Genomic DNA, 18,794 nt, shown 5'->3' on the forward strand with positions numbered 1-18,794 from the left:
TGTAACAGTAGAGCTGGAAGGACAAGGACCTTTGAGTTCATTCAGTCTGACCACAGACCTGGGTGAGTTTAATGACCGGCCCAGAGAATGTAGGCTGATAAATGGGTTTCTTTCATAGTTCCCAGTTTTTCCCTTTACACCTCACTCTCTTCAAAGATTTTCTTTTAAGAATTTAACAATCTCACCACCTAGAGGGGTGGGATAGGGAGGGTGGGAGGGAGACGCAAGAGGGAGGAGGTGTGGGGGTATATGTATATGTATAGCTGATTCACTTTGTTATAAAGCAGAAACTAACACACCATTGTAAAGCAATTATACTCCAATAAAGATTTAAAAAAAAAAAAGAATTTGGCCTTTCAGAGAATGCCTGTGAGAGTAAGTGCATTCTAGAAAAAAAAGAAAAGAATTTAACAATCTCTTTTCCATTGCACCATTTAATAGGTACCTTTCCAAAAATAGTCCTGTCTGTTTTTACTCTGAGTTGACATTTACTACTCTTATCCATCTAATAAATCGTATTCTAATTATCCCCTCTTCCTCAATTTTACAATTCCCTGTCTTTTGGGGGGTGTGGGGATGTGGCTGGTGCTTAATCCACTTGATTATGCTAGGTATGGATGTTTTACAGATGAAAAGACTAAGACTTGCCTGTGGTTAAATAGTGGTAGGCTCTGAAATTTGGTAGCTACGTCTTCTGACTCAGGTCCAGGGCTGTTTCCCTGTTTGCCTGGTAGTTATGTTCGCATCTTTGCAAGTTTTTTGGTTAACTTCATGTTAGTGGTTTTTAAAAAATGTCAGGCAGGGACCTGGGGGTTTTGAGGAGCTCACTCTTTAGGAAATAGGAGAGAAGCACCTCCTTCAGCCAGAATAGTTTAAAATTTCTCTCTAAATTTCAGGGGGATGGGGAATGATCCTTTCATCTATTCATTACTGGTATCATATTTTATGATAAATAATATATTTTAAGGGATATCTTCTTTGGTTGATAAATTTTAACCTTAAAAAGATCACCAAAAAGAAAAAAGCCATATATTTTTCATACTGTATATCTTAATTGTATTTGTTGTGGAGTCTTAGTTTCGTCATGCTGCGCGTTAGGCCATAGAACTTCCTTTTTGGTTAAGTGACTCATGTTAGTGAAGTACTTCCTTAGTTTTACTTAAAATTGACATAGCCTTTATTTTTTATTTAAAAATTTTTTTAACATCTTTATTGGAGTATAATTGCTTTACAATGGCGTGTTACTTTCTGCTTTATAACAAAGTGAATAAGCTATACATATAATATATCCCCATATCTCCTCCCTCTTGCTTCTCCCTCCCACCCTCCCTATCCCACCCCTCTGGGTGGTCACAAAGCACCGAGCTGATCTCCCTGTGCTATGCAGCCGCTTCCCACTAGTTATATATTTTACATTTGGTAGTATACATAAGTCCATGCCACTCTCTCACTTTGTCCCAGCTTACCCTTCCCCCTCCCCGTGTCCTCAAGTCCATTCGCTAGGTCTGAGTCTTTGTTCCTGTCCTGCCCCTAGGTTCTTCAGAACTATTTTTTCTTTTTAGATTCCATATATATGTTACCATACGGTATTTGTTTTTCTCTTTCTGACTTACTTTACTCTGTATGACAGACTCTACGTCCATCCACCTCACTACAAATAACTCAGTTTTGTTTCTTTTTATGGCTGAGTAATATTCCATTGTATATATGTGCCACATCTTCTTTATCCATTCACCTCTTCATGGACACTTAGGTTGCTTCCATGTCCTGGCTATTGTAAATACAGCTGCAATGAACATTGTGGTACCTGACTCTTTTTGAATTATGGTTTTCTCTGGGTATATGCCCAGTAGTGGGATTGCTGGGTCGTATGGTAATTCTATTTTTAGTTTTTTAAGGAACCTCCATACTGTTCTCCATAGTGGCTGTACCAATTTACATTCCCACCAACAGTGCAAGAGGGTTCCCTTTTCTCCACACCCTCTCCAGCATTTATTGTTTCTAGATTTTTTAATGATGGCTATTCTGACTGGTATGAGATGATATCTCATTGTAGTTTGATTTGCATTTCTCTAATGATTAATGATGTTGAGCATTCTTTCATGTGTTTGTTGGCAACCTGTATATCTTCTTTGGAGAAATGTCTATTTAGGTCTTCTGCCCATTTTTGGATTGGGTTGTTTGTTATTTGATATTGAGCTGCGTGAGCTGATTGTAAGTTTTGGAGATTAATCCTTTGTCAGTTGCTTCATTTGCAAATATTTTCTCCCATTCTGAGGGTTGTCTTTTGGTCTTGTTTATGGTTTCCTTTGCTGTGCAAAAGCTTTGAAGTTTCATTAGGTCCCATTTGTTTATTTTTTTTATTTCCATTTCTCTAGGAGGTTGGTCAAAAAGGATCTTGCTGTGATTTATGTCATAGAGTGTTCTGCCTATGTTTTCCTCTAAGAGTTTTATAGTGTCTGGCCTTACATTTAGGTCTTTAATGCGTTTTGAGTTTACTTTTGTGTATGGTGTTAGGGAGTGTTCTAATTTCATTCTTGTACATGTAGCTGTTGAGTTTTCCCAGCACCACTTATTGAACAGGCTGTCTTTTCTCCATTGTATATTCTTGCCTCCTTTATCAAAAATAAGGTGACCATAGGTGTGTCAGTTTATCTCTGGGCTTTCTATCCTGTTCCATTGATCTGTATTTCTGTTTTTGTGCCAGTACCATACTATACTGTCTTGATTACTGTAGCTTTGTAGTATAGTCTGAAGTCCGGGAGCCTGATTCCTCCAGCTCCATTTTTCTTTCTCAAGATTGCTTTGGCTGTTTGGGGTCTTTTGTGTTTCCAAACAAATTGCAAAATTTTTTGTCCTAGTTCTGTGAAAAATGCCATTGGTAGTTTGATAGGGATTGCATTAAATCTGTAGATTTCTTTGGGTAGTATACTCATTTTCACAATGTTGATTTTTCCAGTCCAAGAACATGGTATATATCTCTCCATCTATTTGTATCATATTTAGTTTCTTTCACCAGTGTCTTATAATTTTCTGCATACAGGTCTTTTGTCTCCTTAGGTAGGTTAATTCCTAGGTATTTTATTCTTTTTGTTGCAGTGGTAAATGGGGGGTGTTTCCTTAATTTCTCTTTCAGACTTTTCATCATTAGTATATAGGCATGCCAGAGATTTCTGTGCCTTAATTTTGTATCCTGCTACTTTACAAAATTCATTGATTAGCTCTAGTAGTTTTCTGGTAGCATCTTTAGGATTCTCCTCTATGTATAGTATCATGTCATCTGCAAACAGTGACAGTTTTCCTTCTTCTTTTCCGATTTGGATTCCTTTTATTTCTTTTTCTTCTCTGATTGCTGTGGCTGAGACTTCCAAAACTATGTCGAATAATAGTGGTGAGAGTGGACAACCTTGTCTTGTTCCTGATCTTAGAGGAAATGCTTTCAGTTTTTCACCATTGAGAACGATGTTGGCTGTGGGTTTGTCATATATGGTCTTTATTATGTTGAGGTAAGTTCCCTCTATGCCTACTTTTTGGAGGGTTTTTATCATAAATGGGTGTCGAATTTTGTTGAAAGCTTTCTCTGCATCTATTGAGATGACCATATGGTTTTTCTCCTTCAGTTTGTTAATATGGTGTATCACATCGATTGATTTGCGTATATTGAAGAATCCTTGCATTCCTTGGGTAAACCACACTTGATCATGCTGTATGATCCTTTTAATGTGCTGTTGGATTCTGTTTGCTAGTATTTTGTTGAGGATTTTTGCATCTATGTTCATCAGTGATATTGGCCTGTAGTTTTCTTTCTTTGTGACATCTTTGTCTGGTTTTGGTCTTAGGGTGAAGGTGGCCTCATAGAATGAATTTGGGAGTGTTCCTCCCTCTGCTATATTTTGGAAGAGTTTGAGACGAATAGGTGTTAGCTCTTCTCTACATGTTTGGTAGAACTTGCCTGTGAAGCTATCTGGTCCTGGGCTTTTGTTTGTTGGAAGATTTTAAATCACAGTCTCAATTTCAGTTTCTGTGATTGGTCTATTTAAATTTTTCTATTTCTTCCTGGTTCAGTCTTGGAAGGTTGTGCTTTTCTAAGAATTTGTCCATTTCTTCCAGGTTGTCCATTTTATTGGCATACAGTTGCTTGTAGTAATCTCTCATGATCCTTTGTATTTCTGCAGTGTCAATTGTTACTTCTCCTTTTTCATTTCTAATTGTATTGATTTGAGTCTTCTCCCTATTTTTCTTCATGAGTCTGGCTAATGGTTTATCAATTTTGTTTATCTTCTCAAAGAACCAGCTTTAGTTTTATTGATCTTTGCTATTGTGTCCTTCATTTCTTTTTCATTTATTTCTGATCTGATCTTTATGATTTCTTTCCTTCTGCTAACTTTGGGGGTTTTTTGTTCTTCTTTCTCTAATTGCTTTAGGTGTAAGGTTAGGTTGTGTATTTGAGATGTTTGTTGTTTCTTGAGGTAGGATTGTATTGCTATAAACTTCCCTCTTAGAACTGCTTTGGCTGCATCCCATAGGTTTTGGGTCGTTGTGTTTTCATTGTCATTCGTTTATAGGTATTTTTTGATTTCCTCTTTGATTTCTTCAGTGATCTCTTGGTTAGGTAGTAGTGTATTGTTTAGCCTCCATGTGTTTGTATTTTTTACAGATTTTTTTCCTGTAATTGATATCTAGTCTCATAACGTTGTGGTCGGAAAAGATAGTTGATATGATTTCAATTTTCTTAAATTTACCAAGGCTTGATTTGTGACCCAAGATATGATATATCCTGGAGAATGTTCTGTGAGCACTTGAGAAGAAAATATATTCTGTTGTTTTTGGATGGCATGTCCTATAAATATCAGTTAAGTCCATCTTGTTTAATGTATCATTTAAAGCTTGTGTTTCCTTATTTATTTTCATTTTGGATGATCTGTCCATTGGTGTAAGTGGGGTGTTGAAGTCCCCTACTATGATGGTGTTATTGTTGATTTCCCCTTTTATGACTGTTAGCATTTGCCTTATGTACTGAGGTGCTCCTATGTTGAGTGCATAAATATTTACAATTGTTATATCTTCTTCTTGGATCGATCCCTTGATCATTATGTAGTATCCTTCTTTGTCTCTTTTTAAAGTCTAATTTGTCTGATATGGGAATTGCTACTCCAGCTTTCTTTTGATTTCCATTTGCATGGAATATCTTTTTCCATCACCTCACTTTCAGTCTGCATGTGTCACTAGGTCTGAAGTGGGTCTCTTGTAGACAGCGTATATACAGGTCTTGTTTTTGTATCCATTCAGCTAGTCTATGTCTTTTGGTTGGAGCTTTTTTTTGTTTGTTTGTTTGTTTTTTTGTGGTACACAGGCCTCTCACTGTTGTGGCCTTTCCCGTTTCGGAGCACAGGCTCTGGACATGCAGGCTCAGCGGCCATGGCTCACGGGCCTAGCCGCTCCGTGGCATGTGGGATCTTCCCGGACCGGGGCATGAACCCGTGTCCCCTGCATCGGCAGGCGGACTCTCAATCACTGCACCACCGGGGAAGCCCTGGTTGGAGCATTTAATCTATTTACATTTAAGGTAATTATTGATATGTATGTTCCTATTACCATTTTCTTAATTGTTTTGGGTTTGTTATTGTAGGTCTTTTCCTTCTCTTGTATTTCCTGCCTAGAGTAGTTCCTTTAGCATTTGCTGTAAAGCTGGTTTGGTGGTGCTGAATTCTCTTAGCTTTTGCTTGTCTGTAAAGATTTTAATTTCTCTGTTGAATCTGAATGAGATCCTTCCTGGGTAGAGTAATCTTGGTTGTAGGTTTTTCCCTTTCATCTCTTTAAATATGTCCTGCTACTCCCTTCTGGCTTGCAGAGTTTCTACTGAAAGATCAGCTGTTAACCTTATGGGGATTCCCTTGTATGTTATTTGTTGCTTTCCCCTTGCTGCTTTTAATGTGTTTTCTTGGTATTTAATTTTTGATAATTTGATTAATATGTGTCTTGGCGTGTTTCTCCTTGGATTTATCCTGTATGGGACTCTCTGCACTTCCTGGACTTGATTCACTATTTCCTCTCCCATGTTAGGGAAGTTTTCAACTATAATCTCTTCAAATATTTTCTCAGTCCCTTTCTTTTTCTCTTCTTACTGGGACCCCTGTAATTCGAATGTTGGTGCGTTTAGTTGTCCCAGAGGTCTCTAAGACCGTCTTCAATTCTTTTCATTGTTTTTTCTTTATTCTGCTCTGTGGTAGTTATTTCCACTATTTTATCTTTCAGGTCCCTTATCCGTTCTTCTGCGTCAGTTATTCTGCTATTGATTCCTTCTAGGGAATTTTTAATTTCATTTATTGTGTTGTTCATCATTGTTTGTTTTGCTCTTTAGTTTTTCTAGGTCTTTGTTAAACATTTTTTGTGTTTTCTCCATTTTATTTCTAAGATTTTGGACCATCTTTACTATCATTCGTCTGAATTCTTTTTCAGGTAGACTGCCTATTTCCTCTTCATTTCTTAGGTCTGGTGGGTTTTCACCTTGCTCCTTCATCTGCTATGTATTTCTGTCTTCTCATTTTGCTTAACTCACTGTGTTTGGGGTCTCCTTTTCGCAGGCTGCAGGCTCATAGTTCCCGTTGGTTTTGGTGTCTGCTCCCAGTGGCTAAAGTTGGTTCAGTGGGTTGTGTAGGCTTCCTGGTGGAGGGGATTAGTGCCTGTATTCTGGTGGATGAGGCTGGATTTTGTCTTTCTGGTGGGCAGGACCATATCCAGTGGTGTGTTTTGGGGTATCTGTGAACTTCTGATTTTAGGCAGCCTCTCTGCTAATGGGTGGGGTTGTGTTCCTATCTTGCTAGTTGTTTGGCTTAGGGTGTCCATCACTGGAGCTTGCTGGTCGTTGAGTGGAGCTGGGTCTTAGCGTTGAGATGGTGATCTCTGGGAGAGCTTTTGCTGTTTGATATTATGTGGAGCCGGGAGGTCTTTGGTGGACCAATGTCCTGAACTTGGCTCTCCCACCTTAGAGGCAAAGGCCTGACACCTGGCTGGAGCACCAAGACCCTGTCAGCCACATGGCTCAGAGGGAAAGGGAGAAAAAAGGAAAGAAAGAGAAAGTGGCAGGGGGTGGTGGTGGTGGTATGATGAACTAGGAGATTGGGATTGACATATATACACTAATATGTATAAAATGGATAACTAAGAAGAACCTGCTGTATAAAAATAAAATAAAATAAAATTCAAAAAAAGAAAGAAAAAATAAAATAGTTACTAAAATAAAAATTTATTAAAAATAAAACAAAATTTAAAAGTAATAAAAAAATAGAAAGAAAGAAGAGAGCAACCAAACCAAAAAACAAATCCACTAATAATAACAAGCGTTAAAAACTATACTAATAAAAAAACAAAAAACAGAAAAAACAGATAGAACCCTAGGACAAATGGTAAAAGCAGAGCTGTACAAAATCTCACAAAGAAGCATACACATACACAGTCAGAAAAAGAGAAGAAGGTAATAATTGTATATATCTATATATATATAAAAAAAGGAAGAGAGCAACCAAATCAATAAACAAATCTACCAATGATAATAAGGTCTAAATAGTAAACTAAGATAAACGTAAAACCAGAAAAAAAATTAGATGCAGAAAGCAAACCCGAAGTCTACAGTTGCTCCTGATGTCCACCGCCTCAATTTTGGATGATTCGTTGTCTATTCAGGTATTCCAAGTTGCAGGGTACAACAAGTTGATTGTGGAGATTTAATCCACTGCTCATGACGCTTCTGGGGGAAATTTCCCTTTCTCTTCTTTGTTCGCACAGCTCCTGGGGTTCAGCTTTGGAGTTGGCCCTGCCTCTGCATGTAGGTCTCCTGAGGGCATCTGTTCTTTGCTCAGACAGGACAGGGTTAAAGTAGCGGCTGATTTGGGGGCTCTGGGTCACTCAGGCCGGGGGGAGGGAGGGGTACGGATGCGGGGCGAGCCTGCAGCAGCAGAGGCCAGCATGACATTGCAACAGCCTGAGGCGTGCCATGTGTTCTCCCACGGAAGCTGTCCCTGGATCTCGGGACCCTGGCAGTGGCGGGCTGCACAGGCTCTCGGGAGGGGAGGTGTGGATAGTGACCTGCACTTGCACACAGGCTTCTTGGTGGCTACAGCAGCAGCCTTAGCATTTCATGCCCATCTGTGGTGTCCACGCTGATAGCCGTGGCTTGCGCCCATCCCTGGAGCTCATTTAGGTGGTGCCCTGAATCCCCTCTCCTCATGCATCCCGAAACAATGGTCCCTTGCCCCTTAGGCAGGTCCAGCCTTTTCCCCGGACTCCCTCCTGGCTAGCTGTGGTGCACTAGCCCCCTTCAGGCTGTATTCATGCAGCCAACCTCAGTCCTCTCCCTGGGATCTGACCTCCGAAGCCCTAGCCTCAGCTCCCAGACCCCGCCTGCCCCGGCGGGTGAGCAGACAAGCCTCTCAGGCTGGTGAGTGCTGGTCGGCACTGATCCTCTGTGTGGGAATCTCTCCACTTTCCCCTCTGCACCACTGTTGCTGAGCTCTCCTCCGTGGCTCCAAAGCTTCCCCCCGACCCACCCCCCTGACTCCCCCAGTGAAGGGGCTTCCTAGTGTGTGGAAACTTTTCCTCCTTCACAGCTCCCTCCCAGAGGTGCAGGTCCCATCCCTATTCTTTTGTCTCTGTTTTTTCTGTTTTCTTTTGCCCTACCCAAGTATGTGGGGAGTTTCTTGCCTTTTGGGAAGTCTGAGGTCTTCTGCCAGTTTTCAGTAGGTGTTCTGTAGGAGTTGTTCCACATGTAGATGTATTTCTGATGTATTTGTGGGGAGGAAGGTGATCTCCATGTCTTACTCCTCTGCCATCTTGAAGATCTTCCTGACATAGCCTTTAAAATGCTGACTTAGAGGGGCTTCCCTGGTGGCACAGTGGTTGAGAGTCCGCCTGCCAATGCAGGGGACACGGGTTCGTGCCCCGGTCCGGGAAGATCCCACATGCCGCGGAGCGGCTGGGCCCGTGGGCCATGGCTGCTGAGACTGCGTGTCCGGAGCCTGTGCTCCGCAACGGGAGAGGTCACAACAGTGAGAGGCCCGCATACCGCAAAAAAAAAAAAAAAAAAAATGTTGACTTAGAAAATATTTTTTAAGATATATATATATATGATAGTGTTATGTTTTGGAATTAGGAGTTTCATACATTGCTTATAGCATCTCTTTCATTTCTATCTAGATGTTTGACTTTGGCCAAATTAATTGATTGGTCAGAGACTGTTTGAGTGGCAAAAGAGTCTCCAGTGGCACTTTGAGATTACTCTACTTTTTGTTTTTCTAACACCCGAACTCTGGAAACTTCTGTTGCAGCTAGATCATAATAAACTGGTACAATTATGTTACATACTTTAAAACAAAGAAAACTCAAGACCATTAGAAACCAGTTAGTAAAATATTAACTCTATCTGCCTGTAGAGTTACAGGCAGAATCTTAACGGATAGTTTAGTTAGACCTCTTCATTTTCCTAATGTGGATACCAGTTTAGTGAGGTATGTTACAGTTAATGGCAGAATCAGGAAGAAGAATCTAGGTCTTCTCTCATGTTGTGTTCTTTGTATTTCACTACAAAGCAGGTGTAGAGCAGCTATTTAAACTACATTTAACTATTTCTATTTAAAATACAAAATGACTCAGAGTAACTTTAAAGCTTACTTATACCTAGATTGTGATTTTTCCCTCTTAAAAAACTCTATAACATCAAAGGCGGCCAAATAGAGACATTTTGGTGTTTACAAATTGAGGCTCAGAAGTTAAGTCTGAATCTTGGGTGATTTATGTCCCTTTAGATTCCACCTTGTTGCCCATCTGTTTCTCCCACATGGGAGATAAAAGTGAAGAGATTGATTGAAGAGGAGACGTTTTATTTATTTTTTTTGGCCACACCGCCTGGTCTGCAGGATGTTAGTTCCCGGACCAGGGATTGAACCCGTGCCCCCTGCAGTGGAAGTGAGGAATCCTAACCACTGGACCGCCAGGGAGTTCCCAAAGAGGACACATTTTACACTTCTTATATTTTCTTCCTCCAAAAAAAATCATAAGCCTGAGAGGGAGAAAAAAATGGATTTCTCAGTTTATAGCCTGGTTTTTTGCAAATGCAGTTAAATGCAAATTCTCTGAGGCAGGATTTTGTTTAGTATCACTCTTGAGATGAATGCCTGCTTCTGATATAGAATGTCTCTGGATTTTAATAAATTGATTAGTTGATTTATTTTTTTAATTAAAAAATTTTTGGCTGTGTTGGGTCTTCATTGCTGCGCATGGGCTTTCTCTAGTTGCAGTGAGCAGTGGCTACTCTTCGTTGCAGTGTGCAGGCTTCCCAACGTGGTGGCTTCTCTTGTTGCCGAGCATGGTTTCTAGGCACGTGGGCTTCAGTAGTTGCAGCATGAGGACCCTAGAGCGTGCTGTCTTCAGTAGTTGCAGCACGTGGGCTCAGTAGTTGCGGCGCGTGGGCTCAGTAGTTGTGGCGCGTGGGTTCTAGGGTGCACCAGCTTCAGTAGTTGTAGTGCATGGGCTCTAGAGCACAGGCTCAGTAGTTGTGGTGCACAGGCTTAGTTGCTCCGTGGCATGTGGGATCTTCCCCGACCAGGGATCGAAGTCCCCTGTGTTGGCAGGTGGATTTTTTTACCACTGCGCCACCAGGGAGGTCCCTGGTTGATTATTTTTTAAATAACCTTTTTATTTTGGCATAATTGTAGATTTACAGAAAAGTTAGAAAGCTGGTACAGACAGTTCCCTTATCTCCCTCCCTGAGTTTTTCCCCCATTGTTAGCGTCTTAGGTGACTGTGGTTCATTTGTCAAAACTAAGACACTGACATTGGTACATTACTATCAACTATACTCTAGGCTGTACTGTAGTTTTTGTGTTTTTTAGGATACCACAGGTCTCTGTAAGTCTCCTCTGGTCTGTGACAGTTTCTTAGGCTTTCTTTGTTTTTCATGACCTTGAAAGTCTTGAGAAGAACTGGCCAGGTGTCCTGTAGACTGTCCCCCAATCTAAGTTTGTCTGGTGCTTTTCTCATGATCAGCCTGGGGTTATGGATTTTAAGTGCCCTTCTTGTTACATCATATCAGGGATTACGTGACATACACAAAACGTCACTGGTGATGTTAACCCTTATCATTGATTAAGACAGTGTTTGCCAGGTTTCTCCACTGTTAAGTTACTATTTTTGCCTTTCCATACTCTGTTCTTGGGAAGCAAGTCACTAAGTCCATCCCACTCTCAAGGGTAAAGGGCAGGAATTTAGCTCCACATCCTGAAGAAAGTATTTACCTTTATTAAATGGAATTCTTTCGTAAAGATTCATCTTTTTTTCCCCCTATTTGTATATTTATTTATTCATTCATTTGTTTATATCAGTATGGACTCATGGAAATGTTTTTATAAAATGTTTTTTAGTATAATATCGAATACTACATTGTTTTACTGGCTCAGATTGTTCTAGCTTTGGCTATAAGGAGTTCTGTCAGATTGGCTACCATGTTCCCCCTTTTTTTGAGCACTTCTTTACTTTCTGGTTCTATAAGATGCTATAGGCCCATCTTGTATTTTCCCTGCCCCAGCACTAGAATCAGCTATTTCTGCAAATAGCCCTGGTTCTTTTTATTGGAGAGTGGCATCTAGAATTAAGCTCTGGGCACTGAGTATGCTCATTGGTATTGGGGTGTCATTGCTTCTAGGCCTGCTTGTGGGCAGAGCTAGGTAATAAATGTGTATATGCTAACCCATGTTTACACATTTATCTGTAATTGTATCTCTGTCCACTTGTGTTTATATTAAGGTAACCAAGAGTTTATACATATGTCTCTGACTTTAACCCTGTACCACTGGGTTCACTTTAGGCTTCCTTCCTTGCTTACCTGTAACTGCTCTCTGAGAGTAAGAAACCTGGTTTCTGCCATCCCATTTACTTATTTATCCAGCCCCAGTATACATGCAAAATAATTTCAGATTTTTTAACCTGTACCCCTGTGAGAAATAAATTCACTAACCTGGAGTGTAGTGTTTCTGCATAACATAGAGCTCCTTTTTATCTTTAGCCTTCTAGATTTAACTTTTGCACAGTATGTGCCCTTTCTCTCCTGCTTTGATGCGCAGGTACTTGTGATTTAAGGGCCTAAGCTATACATCAGTCTTTCTGAGTTGATTACCTTTGTTATTTTCTGAGGTTATGGAGATGAATTCTGTCTTGGAGAAATACAGATGAATAATTACCTAGTGAACCACAGGGTTTCTAAGATGAACCTTCTGGTATAGGATGTGTGATTTTTCATTTTTTTAATACCAAATATGAAGTTTCTATGTTTACAATAATATTTCCAGACTACCATATATCATATAGTCTTTGCATGCTGATTGAGCGTGGGAAAGAACAACAGTTCTAAAGTGGTAACTGGAATCACTTTTCTTCAGTTTCTGAACAGTTCCAGCATTTCTCCAAAAGATACTAGGTTTCTTTTGTCAATGAGTTTTCTGTCTTTTAATTCTTTACTTTTGTTACTTTATTCTTTTGAGCTCAATGGTTTGTAGGGTAGCCAGAGTTGACTGTTACTAAAACCACAGCTTACAATTTTATTTGGTCAAGTAAAGAAAAATTATATGTACATTTATGACACATTTGAGGAATATATCTTTTTCTAGCCTTTTTATAAGATAAAACTTTCCTGAGGGCTGTATTTTGTATTGGAGAAATTTTTGGTTTTTAATTTCTTAAAATAAAAATTTTCTTGGATTCTGGTGTCAGAGATTGGATTTGTTCCAGTCCAGGAAATAGTTTAGAATAGCTGCCTTGTGCTACTGTTGGAATGTTCCTAGAAAGTAAATGTGTTCCCTTGAATCTTAAGTCTAGAGCATGTTTGGAGAGGATTCAAGAGTTGGAGGACTTGCTTGCTAAAGAAAGAGACAACTCTCGCCGCCTGCTGTCTGACAAAGAGAGAGAGATGGCGGAAATATGGGATCAGATGCAGCAACAGCTGAACGATTACGAACAACTTCTTGATGTAAAGTTAGCCCTGGACATGGAAATCAGTGCATACAGGAAGCTCTTAGAAGGCGAAGAAGAGAGGTGAGTAACTTAGTTGTTACCCTACCTCATAGTCTGCTTTTTGCCCCCACCCTTTCTATTTAAAGAAAAGTAAATAGGTTTTTGGTTTTTTTTTTAACAATTAAGGCAACTTTAAATATTTTCTCGTTTCTTTTAATACCTAGCTGTAGAGATAGGTAGTAATAGATCATACTTTTACCTCACCAATAGAAGATGTTCAAGCAGTCTTATTATTTTAAATGCTGAACTCTGTCAGGATAGAGTCTTTCCTTTGAGATTTAAAATGTTTTGATAATTTAATATGTTGCAAAATATCAAATTTGCTGAAAGAGACTTTATACTTATTTTTCAAATCTGGTTAGTGTATTAATCCTTTTATACCTTTTCTGAGAAAAAAGTTCCAAAGGGAAAGTGTCTGATTTAGAATAAAAGCCATTTAATTTCAGTATTGTATACATTGTGACTGTAATTTTGTAAAAAGAAAATGCAGGTATGAAAAACTTAAGGAAAGTATACTAAGTGTAACAGGGGTTGTGGTAGGGTGGTGGTAGATGACATGTTCACCCCAATGTCCTCCCCTCATCTCCCCACCCCCTGGTTTTCCAAACTTCCTGCATTATGGTTATAGTCTATTCCTACCTAAAACATTCAAATAATACTTTTTTAAAAAGAAAAAAAAGTATGACAGTGGGCATTGTAGCACAAATAAGTTTCTCTTCGTTAAGATGTATGTTGGGGCTTCCCTGGTGGTGCAGTGGTTGACAGTCCGCCTGCCGATGCAGGGGACACGGGTTCGTGCCCTGGTCCGGGAAGATCCCACATGCCGCGGAGTGGCTGGGCCCGTGAGCCATGGCCGCTGAGCCTGCGCATCTGGAGCCTGTGCTCCGCAACGGGAGAGGCCACAACAGTGAGAGGCCTGCGTACTGCAAAAAAAAAAAAAAATGTATGTTGGCTTTGTCTAACAGATTGTCATTAATGTTTTGCTTTAGTAATGCATGTGCAGGATATTAATATCCTTTTTTTTAAGGTAAGGAAGGGCATATGTGTTTCATAATTGGAATGTTTTGTTCCTCCATGTAGATTGAAGCTCTCTCCGAGCCCTTCTTCCCGTGTGACAGTATCACGCGCATCCTCGAGTCGCAGTGTGCGTACAACCAGAGGGAAGCGGAAGAGAGTGGACGTGGAAGAATCCGAGGCCAGCAGTAGTGTCAGCATCTCTCATTCTGCCTCAGCCACTGGGAATGTCTGCATTGAAGAGATAGATGTTGATGGGAAATTTATCCGCTTGAAGAACACTTCCGAACAGGTGGAAACACAGGCCCCTTTTTGTCCAGCGTGGCTTTGCTGATTGGTGTCTTGCAATTGTAATAACTTCTCAGCCTTTATTTGGATTCAGTCTTTGTGGAATAAGAGTTTCCTTCTCCTTTTTAACCTAAATTCATGAAATGTAGTATAAATTTAAATAGGAGGAGGAAGAGGGATGGTGCGCTTAGTAGTTTAAAGATTTTATTCTTTAGCTCTTCTTCAGAGAGCCAGGGCTCTTTTTCACATCTGGTCATTTTGTCACCATGGCCTTCCTAAGGATGAATTATTAATATTCCCTGTCCTGCCTAGCCAGATTTGTGAAGAAGTTAGATTATGGATATAGATGGTAGATATTCTTTCCCAGCTGTTAATTTTATGGAAGGAAGGAAATACGAGCCCAGACTCGGACACGTGTAGGGAGTGTTTTTCTCTCTAAATAAATGAATGAATAGTACTGATTTAATTTATATCAAGACTAGTATGAAGCCCTATCTTGAAATTATTTGTTTAAAAGTAAACATAAAATATTCATAGCAAGGGGCTTCCCTGGTGGCGCAGTGGTTCAGAGTCCGCCTGCTGATGCAGGGGACGCGGGTTCGTGCCCCGGTCCGGGAAGATCCCACATGCCGCCTAGCGGCTGGGCCCGTGAGCTATGGCCGCTGAGCCTGCGCGTCTGGAGCCTGTGCTCCGCAACGGGAGGGGCCACAACAGTGAGAGGCCCGCGTACTGCAAAAAAAAATAAATAAATAAAAATATTCATAGCAGGGAATTCTGAACTTTTGTGCTGGGGCTTTTGAGAGCTCAGTAGTGGAGGTCTTGGGAAGACCCTGGCTAGGCATCATTGAGCTGGGGTCGTGAAGGGGTATCAGGTGATGCCAGAGGAAGGCAGGTCTGGGGTGTAGTGGGGATGCAGTGGGATGGATGTCACTTCCAGAAGCATGTTCAGGATTTGTAAAATGTTTGTAAAATCACTCCTTTTCTCACCAAAGCTATTGAAACTATCTTGCATGTGGATGAATAAATACTTTGGATGGGCAAAGGAGCTTTAGCAGTCCTGATATGGAAGAGCATAGGTTCTAAGCCCTCTTAGTCACGACTTCAGAAACTAAAGAACAGAGTCGCCTCTGCTACTCCATTGTAGTAGTTTGGCTGTTTTTCAAAAGGCATTGCTGTGCTTTGTGGAGCTATTCTGGAGCTGGCTCTCAGCCTTGTTTACTCCTGTCTTTGAGTTAGAGATGGATATAAATAAATTAATTCAGCTAATTGCTTTAATACCCTGCACCGTTCCTCAGGAGAGTCAGGCAGCTCTGGGCAGCCTACGGGCTAGGTTGATAGCCGGTGCTTGGGACTGGCTCATTATGTCATTGACCCATTTTTGAGCCCCTTATGCTTTAAGGTAAGAGTTAAATATGGGCAGAAGTGGTACAGATGAAGAAAAAGGACATATTTTCTTCCTTCTCTTTCCAGGCTTTATGTGTGTATATTTTAAAAGCTTAAAGCAATCAAAAATTAGATGTTTATAATGGTGGTTATGAAGCTAGATTGTGTTGTAAATTTAAATTATATACCTGTTCTAGCATTGAATATCACCATTTAATTTGGCTCACATCCCTTTTCTTTCAGTTTTGTCCTCTTTAAAATTAAACACTTTAATAATTAAAACTGCAGCATTGTCAAAGTTTCTGTTTTTCTGAATGACAAAACCATGTTTTCTTTTCATAGTAGGAAAATATGAACCATGGGAAGACAGTCATAAAGGTCTTAGTTTAACTGCCTATGGATTGATTTATTTGATTATTCCATAACTTTCTGTATATTTGAAGTGACCTTGTTTTATTTTGTTCTTTCAATAGGATCAACCAATGGGAGGCTGGGAGATGATCAGAAAAATTGGAGACACATCAGTCAGTTACAAATATACCTCAAGATATGTGCTGAAGGCAGGCCAGACTGTTACAGTAAGTTAATTTAGTCATCATTTAATTTAACTTCATTGTCTTAACCAATAGTTAAAGTAATTAAAACCATTTTGGCTTAAAGAGAAGCATTTTAGAAATGGGCATTAAAATGTTTTTGACATTATTAGGGAATTACAAGTGCTATTAAAGATTTTTAAAATTCTTTGTTATTGAGAGTGGTAAGTGACTATTAAAAGTGAAAGAAGTGACCTTTGAATTATTTTTATTTTCTCTACTCCAGTAGAAATTAGCAGCTGACACCCCCCCTTCACCCCTAAAGAAGTTGAGGTGACTGTCTCCTTTTTTCAATTCCTTTGTAAAAATATTAAATACATGTTTAAGATTTTATGATTGATACACACCTTACTGAGTGTTTAAGATCAAAGGCTCAAACAGGTTAGAACTTCTCTTTTAAAAAGTGTATTCATAGAACTTGCCATCACATTGTGAAAATATCAGATGCTGATTTTGTAATAATGGGTAAAAATTGGAAAAGATATCCTAACCGCGCTATCTTTTCTTTTCTTTAGTAATTATTGTAATGAGAGGAAATTTCTCAGCCCTATTATGTGTCTTACGGAAGCTGCATAATGTGATGGAAAGAATCTGACATTTTTAATTCAGAAGATTCAGATTTGAGCGTGCCCTTTATCTCTTTAAAAGTATAAAACCACTCTGCCAATCATCTGCTTTTTCCACTGGATACAGTTCCTCAGTGACTAAATAGATAGATATATTCTATAGGTCTAGTGGAGAACTCAATTTTCACATAAAAAAATGTAAGGCATTTTTTTTTCCTTTGGTAGCTGGCATAAATGTGTTAAGAAGCTCTTTGGAATGTGGTAATCATAAGTGATATTTCTGTAAAATTGTACAAGGCAGGGCAATAGCAAAGATCAGTTTAAAACTCCAGCTTCCCTGGTGGCGCAGTGGTTGAGAGTCCACCTGCCAATGCAGGGTACACGGGTTCGTGCCTTGGTCTGGGAGGATCCCACATGCCGCGGAGCGGCTGCGCCCGTGAGCCATGGCCGCTGAGCCTGCGCATCCGGAGCCTGTGCTCCGCAACGGGAGAGGCCACAACAGTGAGAGGCCCGTGTACCGCAAAAAAAAAAACAAAAAAAGCAAAAAACCCCCTCCAGAACAGAAGTAAGGGAACTACTATGTAATTTTAAATTTTCTTGTAGCCGCATTAAAAACAAGTGAAAAAGAAAGATGTGAAATTAACTTTAGAACTATGTCTTAAATTTAACCCAATATATCTAAAATATCATTTCAACATCTGATGAATATAAAAGTTATTAGATCACTTTAAAAAATATCTATTTATTTATTTATTTTGCTGCACTGGGTCTTAGTTGCGGCCCACAGGATCTTTGTTGCAGCATGTGGGATCTTTAGTTGTGGCATGCAGGATCTTAGTTGCGGCATGTGGGATCTAGTTCCCTGACCAGGGATCGAACCTGGGCCCCCTGTTTTGGGAGCGTGGAGTCTAAACCACTGGACAACCAGGGAAGTCCCTTTTTTTTAAAAAAAAAAAAACTAAATCTTGACACTTCGAGATACCCTTACAGCACACCTCAGTTGGGACTAGCCATGTTTCAAGTGCTCACAAGCCACATATGGCTACCATATTGAACGACACAGCTCTAGGACATATTAGTTTTAGTTTAAATTACCCAGTAAGGTTATTGACGTGTTACGATTATTATTAAACACTAAACCAACTGTATGATTCCATATGGACTAGTGAAAAGTATAGCTTGAGGTTAGATTAACATTCCACATAACTTGAAAGTCAGCCCAGATCCAGTTCTCTTTTCAGTTTTATCCTAGTAATGCTCCTTGCCCCTTTCCATTTATAATGGTGATGGAAGATCTGGAAGCTTCAAGTGAGCACTTTAAGAGGAAGGGGTCTCTCCTAATTAGTAATTGATAAGGTTTTCTCCACATTTAAAAGAATACCTGCTTATACTATCTCCAGTCTTCATTCTGCCATCGTATGGCCCTTTATATTGCAAGACAATTTATGGAGTACAAAACTTTCCTGTCTCTTTTCATATGGTCTTTTAGAAAGATCAGGACTGGTAGTAGTGTCCCTACAAGTGAGGACATAGAGGTTTGTAGAGGTGTAGTGTTATGTCCACGATACAAAACCAGGTTTTCTAACTCTCAAGTGTTCTCTATTCTACCAATGCTCTTCTGCCAGTAAATACATAAAAAATGTTGCAGAATTTCCCTGCTTATGAAAAGGGAAATCTTTCTGTTTCTTTTGCCTATTTCTGTAGCAGTCATATTTTCTGAACAATGGGTTGTTTCCTGAATTCTTTTCGGAATTCAGACTCAGACACTGGGGTATTATGACACTGTCTCTGGTTGGATATATACCACCTTCCATTAGAATATTCTAGATAGGCTGTCTGCTGCAGAGCTTTTGAGAGAAGTTGGTCATCTCCTCAATTCCTGCTATAGGCA

At 39.8% G+C, this 18,794-nt stretch overlaps 1 protein-coding gene across 3 annotated transcripts in view; it reads left to right on the top strand.

The window, feature by feature from the left end:
• Positions 1 to 18,794, top strand: part of LMNB1 (lamin B1) — a 67,538-nt gene that overhangs the window by 39,118 nt on the left and 9,626 nt on the right. For 2 of the 3 annotated variants that reach the window (XM_022588696.3, XM_089909255.1), the window contains 3 exons: positions 12,860 to 13,080; positions 14,140 to 14,365; positions 16,218 to 16,322. In XM_022588696.3, coding sequence (XP_022444404.1) covers positions 12,860 to 13,080; positions 14,140 to 14,365; positions 16,218 to 16,322 — 552 coding nt within the window. Of the gene's footprint in view, positions 1 to 12,859; positions 13,081 to 14,139; positions 14,366 to 16,217; positions 16,323 to 16,563; positions 16,611 to 18,794 lie in introns of all 3 variants that reach the window. The other variant, XM_089909254.1, reaches the window with a different exon arrangement.

Source organism: Delphinapterus leucas, chromosome 3 (assembly GCF_059928025.1).
Source record: "Delphinapterus leucas isolate spDelLeu-1000000601 "Yukka" chromosome 3, BTC_Dleu_Yukka2, whole genome shotgun sequence".
NCBI classification, from domain to species: domain Eukaryota; kingdom Metazoa; phylum Chordata; class Mammalia; order Artiodactyla; family Monodontidae; genus Delphinapterus; species Delphinapterus leucas.